Raw genomic sequence first — 12053 nt, forward strand, 5'->3', positions numbered from 1 at the left:
TGTGCCAGGGCTCCATCACCTGCACAGCATAGAAGTGCTTCCCAGTGTTCAGACAGAACCTCGTGTTCCAGTTTGTGCCTGTTGCCTCTCGTCCTAGCACTGGGCACCACTGACAAGAGCCTGTCTCGGTCTTCTTTGCACCCTCCCTTCAGGTATTTATTGACATTGACAAGATGCTTCGCACAGCCTCCTCTTGTCCACGCTGAATAGTCCCAGCTCTCTCTGCCTTCCCTCATAGGAGTGGTGCTTCACTCCCTTCATCATCTCGGTGGCCCTCTGCTGGACTCTTTCCAGTATGTCTATGTCTTTCCTGTAATGGGGGCCAGAAGTGGATGCAGTGTGGCCTCACCAGTGCTGAGCAGAGGGGATGTATCACTCTTGTCCATCTGCTGGCAACACTTTGTCTAATGCAGCCAAGAATACGATCAGCCTGCTTATCAGCAAGGGCATGTTGCTGACTCATGTTCAACTTGGTGCCCAACAGGACTCCCAGGTCCTTTTCTACAGAGCTGCTTTCCTGCTGAGTGGCCCCTGCATGTACTGGTGCCTGGGGTGGTTTCTCCTCAGGTGCAGAACTCTGCACTTCTCCCATTTATTTATAATAAATATCATTATTCATACTGTAAATTCATCAGTGTTTTTATTTATATCTTGAAATAAACAAACCCAACATACTTATCTTTCAGTTCAGATACTTTTTGACCAACAGAGTTCAGAAGATCTTCCAACTTCTGTTTTCTGCCTTCAGTTTTCTTGAGATTACTGAAAGATATAACACTTATTTTAAGAATATGCATCTCAAAAACAAAAAAAAAAGGGGTGGGGACAGTAGCAGAAAAATTGTTTATATACAGATAGTCCAGAGATAATTCTTGTTAGATGTATTAATAAAAATCTGTTTTCTTGTTTAAAAGTTTTGACTAATTCTTATCAGATATCTTTAGAAATACAAACCAACTACATGCAAGTGTATTCTTATAGATCAGATCAAATTCTTCCAACATATTATTTTAAGATAATCAGTAAATATTTCTCAAATTACAGATGGTCATAAGAATATTTCATATCTTTGTGATTACATGGAGAAACCGACAATGATTAGTAATGCTTGAGAAGAAAAAAAAAAGAGGAACCACACTTCTTATAGCATAGCTTTCACTGACAGAGTACATTTTAAGCATATCTGCAATGTTCACTTCTCACAGACATATTTCAGCATAGACTGGTAACTAGTGATTGGCAAAAATATATATATGTTACACACTTTTTTCTGTCTCAGCATGAATATTTTAATACTTGTTATTGAGCTACAGTTTCTTATTTTTAACTAACTTCAAGTCCTCTTAGTCTCTCCTGCCAACACTGGAATTAAGAACATTTATCTTTAAATAGTGTCTAACTCACGCTTCCAAGCCAGCCTTTTCTTTTTCCAAAGGTTGAATTCGTTCCAAGACATGGGAATACTGGACATTGGCATTTACCCAAGCCGCCAATGGAGCAGCTGCAGCACTGGCACGTTTAGCGTTCTGAAAAAAACAGTAACAAGCAAGTCCTTTAAGTATGATGTACATGAGAAATAGAAGATAAATAATTGCAACAGATTTACCACTTATCAAGTTTAATATGCCAGTTAGCCAACTCCTCTCTTAAACTTATCTTTTATATTGTTACTAAGAGATTATATTGTAGGCCATCAATCTGCGTAAAGAAAATAATGTGTATCTTTACAACTGTGAAGCTCCACCGGAGTTACGAAGTTCTAAATCAGTACAATCTTTATCATTGTGTTCCTTCCCAGGGAACAACTGTCCTCTTAAAACTAAGGAAGTAGTATTTAAGAATTCTACTAACTAGTGAATTCCATATAGCTACTCCCAAATTTGGTCTCAAAGATCACCAATATACTAATTGTCATTAGCTCACCTTTTTTTTTTTTTTTTTTTTTAACTGCATGTAATGTTAAGACTCTTAAGAGTTTTTTGGTGATGGTGGTTGTTTTTGTTGTATTTTTTTTGTTTGTTTATTTCATTTTATGTAATGCAATAAAGAATTACCTTAGGATCAAAAGATGTTCTGTTTTTGTAAAGAAGTTCTTCAACACTCTCTCGGATTTCTTTTGGAATGTTACGGGCATCAAAGGTTGCTATGTCCTCCCTCACTCCTCTTTTGGCCAAGAAACTGTAAAAGCATTAAATAATTAAGTAAAGAAAATACAAATGTTCAAGAGATTCTTTCCATATGAAACAAGAATTCTGTACACACATCATTCCCAAATATTACAGAAAGTATTTCATATTGCAAATTACTGTCTAAGGTTGAAGCTTAAATAAAATCCTTACCTCTTCATGCTCACCCATGATGTATCAAAAATCCCCATCAGCCGTAAAACTCCTTCTAGGATGTCTCTGATTATGTCAGGGGGCATCCGTAATGACCGAATTTCTGACAAAGACTCTGGCTTTATATTTCCAACTGCTAACTTAGCTTCATTAACCAGTGGCTTAAAACAGAAGAACATATCAAAAAAGGTATGAGGATATAAGAAGCTGAAAGTTTGCCATTTTGGCTTTCATGCATTTTCTTCCTCATTTTAGCATTAAATATTTCATTACCTAACCAAATACTGTTGATATGTATTCATGTACACAAGTCACTAAACAAAAATGCCATTAAACCATTTCCCTTCAGCTCATAGTGCAAGCTTTATGATATTACCAGCTTCATCAAGGAGAAGAAATACAGTAGGTCTATAGAACAGATTAGTAATCCAAAAATATTCCATTAAGTCTGCAGAGCTCAGCTGCAGTACACCATGGCACCACAGAAATAGCAACTGGAGTTAAATTTTGACCTGAAAAGTCTTTCTGCAATTAAGATCAAATATACCAATTTGAATGCCCAAGTGACAATCTGCATTCTGACAAAAACAATTAACTGTTTTCTAATACCAGAAGGTTTTTATATTTAAATTATTTAAAGCAAAATTTAAGAAATACTCGGATAAATTGTACAGAATCCTTTTGCATGGCAGAACTTGAATAAGCCAAATAAAATCTCACCACAAAATATTACTTTTCTGTATTAGTTCTTACCTGAACCTCCTTTAGTTCATCTTCAATTTTTCTTTTTCTTTCTTCTATTTCTGCAGCCTCTTCTGCTATCCTTTGTTTTATTTTTTCCATTTCTGTTTTTTGCTCACTAGCACTCTGTAAAAAAAAATATCTTTAATTTTCAAATTTACACAGATTTTATTCTACTTTTTGTTCTCCTTTCTTTTAGTCTTCATTATAACATAATACCATAATACCAGTCACAAAAAGTATCTGAAACTATTTGATGAGAGAGGTTGTTTCAGAAACATACACAGGCATTGGTATTAAGCTTATATTCATGTAACTAAATTATACAGATTAAGCACCTTTTGCTTTTACTGCATCTCCTTTACTGTACCACAGACAAGATCTGTACCTGTTTTTGATGCTTATTATAACCTTTTTTTCCTTGCCTATGATTCTTCATTCCATATGAAGATGTCAGACCTTCTCTAAAAGGTTAAGACTGGCAGCCTCTAACATACTTAACACATTTGAAAATAGTATCATCCTGCCTTTATTTTTGTAGTTAATCACATTTCTATTTCTTTCATGACACCACCGAAACTCTCCTTTTCCGTGACATTCATAAAACTACAAACTACAAACTATGTTCAAACTACAGCCTGTTAGCTTAAAAATACTATTACAAGACTTACTTGTAAAGTTGCATTTATTTGTTCGTAAGGATATTTGCCTGACATCCTACACATATATTATAAGCTGTTTGAGCTGTTTGGGTTTACATTATTTTTTTTTTCTGAATTTGTATTGTGCCTCCCACAGAGGGATAGCAACCATTAGCCATCTCCGGAACTGCTAAGCAACAATAAATACCCAATACATAAACTAAAAAAAAAAAAAGCTTATAGCCTGAAGTTAACATAAAAACAGGAACTACCAAAACCAGTCACAAAACAAATAATGGAGGATAAATGCATAAAATAATAAAAGTGTAATATTCTAGGCTTAGTTCAACTAAAAGATACAAGACATCAAAGCCTATGGTTCATATTTTTATATATTTTCTTGTATGCAATATATTATTTTAACCAGCAATTGTTGAGCTGCGTTGAACTTGTAGGATAAAGTAATAAATGTATAAAAGCAGAGAAAACACTGAGGTTAATAATAATCTTTCTGAGTGCTTAACCTAAGCTACAGACAATATGTCACTGAAATCCATAAAAGTATGTCATTCTTATCCAGAGAACATTAACTACATAAAACTAGCTTAGGTATTTCATGCAAATGTACATGTACTGATAGCTCTGAGTAAGAAAACCTTAAAATTCAGCTGTAGGTCAAAAGCCTTGCTCTGAAAGAAGATAAAAAGTGCCTATGTATTAAAGACCTCTCTCTTACATAAATTGGAACATTTGAAGTGACATTAATACGTCAGGGGGCACCTGTACTTTATGCTAATCTGAACCACAATTCTATCATAATTTTTCTGATATCCATAGGCCCATCACCCATCATGTTTCGTTGCTTTTGGCTTAATCTTCGCTTTTGTTCTACAACATAATAGATGCTGCGTGGGCAGCAGATTCCTCTACTGAATAAAAGCAGATACAGATTTAAAAGAGATGTCATGGGAAATGGCACAAAAATTCTTTGAGGCCAGCAGTGAGTACACCAAGCCAATCATCAATATTCAAATACATACACAGTAAGCAGACAGAGGCTAGAAATATTAAAAAATTGCTCACAGGAAGTAGGCTTGTAAGAATAGAAAGGAATGCACCTTAACAGCATTTTGAAACAAATGGTTTGAAAGAACAGACGTTTACTTTACTGCACAGAGAAAATACCACTTCTTTGAGATTATTTATTTAAGCTTGTTTCAGACTGACCAGACTAAACCAATGCTAAAACAAACACAGTGCAATGAGATCAGATTCATTATGGCTTCACCTACATTTATTTCTGGAAGTATCAATGTAGAGACCTACTTTCTACACAGTTAGTTTATTTAACTGAGAAAGTACTACTAAACAAAATCACCTCCTCAAAGAAAAGGTCTACCCCTGAGCTGAAGGATAAAAATTTCAATGAGTGAAAAACACTGAGCAATTACTTAACTTTATTTGAGGTTAACTTTGTAGGACTGAACATCATGAAATACATACTTTCTAATAGTCTAAAAATTCAATTAATAGGATTTCTTACTTAAATTAGTGCTACTTGTCAGCATTTTCTTGAAAGTTTCTATCTTTAAAAAGCATCATAAAATCTATCAGTTTGGATTTATGGTCTTCTAGGAAACCTTACAGACTGATCTACAGCAGTAAATGCTACTCAGGAAGTGGCAGTATTCTCTTCCTACTCAATCAGTTCACACCTGATTTAAGTTACCTAATCTTTTGTTCTGTTGTTGCAAATATATTCAAACACCAATGCTCATGCAGTCCCTTAGGCAACTTCTTGTAAAAGCATCAGGTTTAGCACTCCTTGAAAAGAACACCAAACACAGGCAGCTATGGAGATGGAAAACAGAAAAGCATTTCTTTTTTTCACTTTTGATATGATTGTATACAGCACCTGCATAGATACTGTAATTTCCTGAAGGGCAGCATCAGCCTCATCCTGCTTGGTTTTGAGTAGAATGCTTTGTTCTCCGGCTTTTCTGTTCAGTTCGTCTACAAGAGCTTTAGCTTCATTCAGCTTTGAAACACCTGCCTATAAAAGTTTATAAAAAGAAATTGCTTAGCAAGGAATTTTAAGTGGATTTAAACAAATGTTGGTTAGAAATAGTACATACAGACTAAAAGTGATGTAGACTAACATAGTTAATTTTTAATTTCTTTATAAAAAATGCATTTAGCTCTCACCTGTAAACTTTGAGTCACAAATATCCCATTGTCTCATGTTCTCGAACAACATGATTTACTTTTTAATTATGTCAATGAAAATTTCAACAGATTTTAGGTTCATTTGTCATGTTCAACTTTTCATAAAATTTATGTTCCACATTTTCTCATTGTTGTTTACATTTTCTTAGTATTGATTAAATCAAAAAGGAGAGTTGACAGTCCTAGACGTGTTGGTGTAAGGTCTTTTACTACATCCAAAAGTTGAAAATGAAATCCTCAAAATAACAAACTTTTAAAGGAACAGCAACTTGCACAGAATCTTTTTTTTTATTTAATTCAATAACATTTCAGTTAACTTATATTAACTCCACACAATTCTATTTCCTATAATAGCAAATCTACAAAAATTGAACAAAATGAAACAAAATATATTATCCTATTTCTACGTATTTTTACGCTCTCTAAAGAACTTAGATGAACATAAAACAAAGCCTAAATCAATTATGTTTATTTTCTTTATCCACACTTTCTAAATTATGTAGTTTAAGAAAATAGAATTATTTCAACACATCTGAAAAAGTACTAAAGATAAAATAAATGTTTGATGTAGCATAGACATCTCCCATTTTCCTGTAAATGATTACTTTTCTCCATCCAAAGAATTCAACTAGTCAATAAAAAAAAAAAAACACTTCCTATCTTCTTACAAATAAAAAAAAAAAAACTATTTCTATCACTACAAACTTAAATTCTTTGTAAATTGCTTACTATGCAACTAGTAAGCTATGGAAAAAAATACTAGCCAGCAGAATAGAAAGAATATAGAATTCAAGGCAAGAAGTTGCAAGTGTGATTTCAGAATAGTACTAGGGATCACTAGGAAAAGGAGCTGAAAGTGAAGGGGAAAGGGAAAAGACAAAAGCATTATCTCCTAAAGGATTGGAAATACGAGGGAAAAAGAAAAGGGAAAAACAAACAAACAAACAAGGAAGTATTAATGGAAAGATAGCAAATAAATTTCAAAAAATAAGCATGTTACACATACAGAACAGGAATAAAGTGACATCTTTGGGATGAACTACATTTGGTCTAGGGTTACATAAAAGTTTTGATGTGTGGAAAAGTTCGAAATCAATTACAAAACACTAAATAAGAGAAAAACATAAAAAAGGGAGCTTTGGCCAACGCTACAGAAGTAACCCTGAGATTACAGAGTTTACAGCTTATTAAACTAGGAGGATGCAAGAATCACACAAATTAAGTTGCTGTAGAGATATAAAGAAAGGGATGGAGTAGGTAGCTACAGGGAAGGAAAAGTAGACAAGCAGAGGCATAACTTAAATTGATAAAAAGATGGATGTGTTGTTTAAAACACAATTCCATTACATACTGGTGAATAAAATTTAAAGTGCTTGTAAGTACTTTTTACACAAGAAAACATACCCATTCTGATACATGCTTGAGGTAAAATATTAATGAAAACAAGTAACAAGCCTAAACCCTAGAACTTTTGAACAGAGATGTCCATTAAGATTTGTTCTATTCCTCTTTTAGAATCACAGCATGAGTATAGTCAGACAGGGGTCACCCCACACAACTGTGTTAGCAGCTACAGCTCATAATACACAAGGTATTTCCAAACGCAAGAGTGTTTTTGAAAGGCTGCACGCTAAAAATGTTTTAAATACATACCTGCAAGTGGTTCTGTCTTTTTATTAGCTCTCTTCTTTTACTGTTATTGATTGAACTGTATATGTGAAGGAATGTCATATACCTGCTAGGTGTTGCTCCATACATTTTACATGATTCGTGGATTGCCAGAAATGACTTAAAAAAATCTGAATCACCTGTACAAGAGAAAGTGTCATACAGATAATATAATCATTCTTACCTCACATTACAGTAAGGATGAGTAACAGAAGGGTTTTGAGATATGAATTAACAACATTCTAAATATGACAAAGAGTCTTACCACAAAAGCAGTTTGTAGCAGCCAGAATAAGCTTCCAGATGAAAAAGATACAGAACAATTCTTACAGAATCACAGAAAGGGAAGATGGTGGTGAACTAAGCATTCCTAAGCATTGTCATAGTCAAAGGAAAACAGCCTCTCTAATGGGAAGAGTCAGTACTATAAAGATCCCTTTAGGGCTCAAATCTTAGATTTGTAACAATGTCTCCTCCAGAGGAAAAAGACTGGGCTTTTTCCACATGATCTGATCTTCAGAAGTAAAAAGACTAATTCCAGAGAATACACTGACACCACAGCTTGGAGAGTACCATAGGCTACAGTGAGCACTGAAATCTATACAAATAAAAGTAATATCTGCCATAAAAAAAATGAAAGGTTGCTTTCAAATGAATTATGAAGAAATTACTGACTCTCAGAGGAAGAAAGAAAAACAGTAGTTAGCTGGGTAGTCAGAAGGTTGATAAAGTAGCACCTCAACTCACCAGAAAACTGGAAAGAATTAAAATGGTATTACATGTGGTTTGCCTTATAAATTCAAATTCTAAGCATAAAGGTGGGTGGAAACCAAAAAATCAGAAATCCCACTCTTGATGAATAAGGAGCTTATTTTCACGCCATCTGAATGGAGACTACATGGTGACTAATGTCCAAAGATACTAGTTTAGATCTTTATCTGAAGTTCTAATTATTTGCTATACTCTACTTGGTGTGGAGTACAGGTGAGATTTCTTTTACTTCATCTTCTGTCACTGTGCATAAAGGCAGTTTCCAGATTTATTCACCTCAAGCCTATAAAAATGCAACTTCCAATCATACATAGTGAAAATTAAAAACATACCTCTTCACACAAGTTGCTGCTTGATGGCAAAGTTTAATGTTTCTCACCTTTTGATAAATGATTCTGGACGTTCTACTATATTCATGAATTCAGTACACAAAAACTGTTTCCTTCTCTCTTCCTATGTATTTTTCCCTTCTTACATTCTGCAAAGATATCTACAACACCATGACTTTTCTTCTTCTAACTCATTCCCATTTACTGTCAGCAACCAGATTTGCACAGACATTCCTATTCCTTCAACATGTTTAAAATCGGAACACTTCTCTCTAAATTCCAATCCTAAAATAGTACTTCACCAACTTTTTAATGGTTTGTTATTCTACCTTATCTCCATTTACAGTGTGTCTAGAATGGGTTTGGTAAATTGCTTTTGTCTTTTATGTACGACCACAGTAACATGGTTCTAAACATTGCAACCTTCCTTATATTCTTTTTTGTCTTCTGGTTTTTTTTGTGTTTTTTTTTTTTCCTATGTATTAGTAACTTCTTCCCATCATCAAGGGAAACACTTATCCTATCTGAATTGTTCTCTGAGGAACCACTTAATTCTCCGTTCTAACACCAATATTAGCATTATCATTAACTCGTCTTTCCCTAGTTTTGCTACCAAAGTGTAACCTTTGGTTCTGTTCCTGAAATTCACTATGCACAAACCTGTGCATTTCTCCACTATTCCCAAGGCTCACAAGAAAGCCTTTAAAATAAACAGAACAGTAGAGTTTAAAACTTGACTTGTTTAGCCCGGAATCATGAAGATTGAGAGGACAATATCTTTTCTTCTCTATTTACCTCTCCATTGCTAAGTATTCTGAAAGGAAAAAAATTATTAAAATAAAATGAACATGTCTAGAAACATGCCTATGCTAATGGAAGAATGAAAACATATAGACCAGAAAGTATAACAGTTTTCAAAATGTCTCAAAATTTGAGGCTCTGAAATAACATCCACATAGAAAGAAGATGCACAACATAGCAAGATATAGTTTAATCAGTTTATAAAATTGAGTATACAGAGTGGTTACTTGCGACAGAAGAGACTACGTTTGGTGACTCAGAATGCACTTTCCAGGTTAATATTCCTATATGAAAAATGCCTCCCATGTGGACAATACTGAACTTTATGAATATGCTGGCAAAATACTACTCAAAGTACCTATGCTATCGTCTATGCCCAACAGAGACCTGAGTAAGTGCTTAATAAAAAGTTGTAACAAATAGCTGGTCTACCAAAATACTACCTGAATGTTTTTTCTTAAGTTCCTTATGTGCTTTTCCAGTCTTCTCTTGTTCATCTGAATCATACAAAAGCATTTCAGGTATCTAAGAAAATCAAAATGATTTTTTGTATGAAATTAAAATTTGAATTAAAAAAAAAACCAACTTCAATTTAGTTGCTAATCTGAAAAGATTGAAAATTAGAACTTTATTCATAATAAGGGATTTATAAAATATTTAGAGCCTTCAAGAGATCAGTTCTACAATTGCCTGTAATAGACGACTTCCTGTTAGGTCTGGCAGAAGAACTTTGTTTGCTGTAAGAAACAACAACTAATTCTCAGAGGACACCTACAATAACACAAATTTCAAAGCTACACAACAGAAATTAGAGAGTATCTTAAGTACAACTGTTGTGGATTGAAGGTGTCCAGAATTAAACAATTACTCAGAATTAAACAATGCCTAAGTCTAAGTCTTAAAGACATTACACTTTTAAATCTTTACCTTTTTCATACTGTTTTCGGACCAGGTTTCCATCCACAAAACATGACATTTCTTGTACAGTGCTGGATTACTTTCACAATTTATTGTAAAATTTAAATTGGTAGAATCCATGATCAGGACAACATGCAGATTTTGTTGGATCCCTAAGGAAATGCAACATATATCGTAACTAACAATTTGACTACATGATAGACTTACTGCCAATACAACTGTCCTTCAAATACTTACCAGAAAACAATTTCTGAAAAAAAAAATACTATTGCACTACAACACAGTAGGGCAGGAATTATTACAAATGGAACTTAAGTAACTTAATATAGCATTATATATTCTCATTATGGATATTACAGTGTATTTTTTAATTTAGAAGAGCTGACAGTATTTAAATGGATACCACCAGGTTTACATTCCAATCAGTAGAAAAACAACTAGAAATAGTTCCAAGGCCCTTTAGTATGATTGCCAATTGCTGTATTCTTTCAGTCACACTAATTTATTTATTTGTAAACTCTTTTATCTTCTTGTTGGTCCAAGAAGAAATACAAATTATTTAAAAACCTATCTATAAACTTGCTTGTAAGTACTCAGAATCCAAAGAGTTGTAGGTAAAACTGACAAATAGAAGAGAACTCTGTTATGATACACATAACCTAATCAAACCAGAAAACAATGGAGACAAAAGCTTTCCTCCTTTTAATTATTTTCAACAGCAGAATTTATAATACCTTTGTAGAACATTCATGGATACAAAATTTCAGATAGAGGAATAAATTTTAAACTAAGAGTTCTGTGCCCTAACATATCACACTAATCATTATTCCTGCCTGGTTTTTAATAATTACTTGACTGTTCAAAATACACACAAAAAAGATTTAGTAATTATTTGTCCATCATATCACTTTTGTAAACTTGTAATAAATTATAATTCTGTTCTCTTACGATATGTGAAATAGTTGAAAATCGGTCCTGTAAATCCATCTTGTGAAGCTTGATCCTTTAACGGAGATAGCAATGGTTCTAATTCTTCTATTTTATACAGTCCAGGAACTTCTCCTATTTAAAGAATTAATTTAAAATGTCAGATCAAACACACTAGAATTATTCAAATTCATTTAAACAGCCTGGATACAGAATTTGAGTATGGCAGTATTTACCACCATATTTTCATGATTTTCATCACATGAATTCCATCCTTCTTTTCATATCATGAAAATGACCAATTGAATGATAGTAATTCCATTTAAATTAAACAGCCTACTTTTATTACTGAAATATACTTCTACAACTCATTCAAGCCTACCCAAAGACAGTGATTCAATACTGCATATAAATCAAAGTGTTCCTCTGATCAAGGAACAAAGCTAGATAACAAAGTAAAGTCACTTTTGTTATTTGTTATTATTTATCATATTGTTACTTTTAGAAAAGGGGCTTTGCTGATGTTAGTTTAAGTAAATTACTCTGTAAAATTTAGTAAAACATTAGGACACCTCTCAATTTTGAATTTGATTATAAAAAGGGAAACTGTAGAGCTGAATACGTTATCATTCTGTTATTACATTATCCAAAAAAATGCTAAATTACTTAATTTTCAAGGCTGAGGATTTCGA

The 12053-nt window shown here is 33.4% G+C and overlaps 1 protein-coding gene across 10 annotated transcripts in view; it reads right to left on the reverse strand.

Annotated features, from left to right (window-relative positions):
- Positions 1-12053, reverse strand: part of DYNC2H1 (dynein cytoplasmic 2 heavy chain 1) — a 165880-nt gene that overhangs the window by 104935 nt on the left and 48892 nt on the right. For all 10 annotated transcript variants that reach the window (XR_007168797.2, XR_007168798.2, XR_010828405.1 and 7 more), the window contains exons 51-60: positions 11383-11496; positions 10444-10586; positions 9960-10041; positions 7601-7755; positions 5637-5774; positions 3093-3206; positions 2340-2500; positions 2055-2178; positions 1405-1526; positions 676-762 (exon numbers count right to left, since the gene is read on the reverse strand). Coding sequence is in view for 5 of the 10 variants with exons in the window: in XM_048078168.2 (XP_047934125.2) it covers positions 676-762; positions 1405-1526; positions 2055-2178; positions 2340-2500; positions 3093-3206; positions 5637-5774; positions 7601-7755; positions 9960-10041; positions 10444-10586; positions 11383-11496 (1240 nt within the window). In the remaining 5 variants the exon portion in view is untranslated. The remainder of the gene's footprint in view (positions 1-675; positions 763-1404; positions 1527-2054; positions 2179-2339; positions 2501-3092; positions 3207-5636; positions 5775-7600; positions 7756-9959; positions 10042-10443; positions 10587-11382; positions 11497-12053) is intronic.

Source organism: Anser cygnoides, chromosome 1, assembly GCF_040182565.1.
Source record: "Anser cygnoides isolate HZ-2024a breed goose chromosome 1, Taihu_goose_T2T_genome, whole genome shotgun sequence".
Taxonomy (NCBI): Eukaryota; Metazoa; Chordata; class Aves; order Anseriformes; family Anatidae; genus Anser; species Anser cygnoides.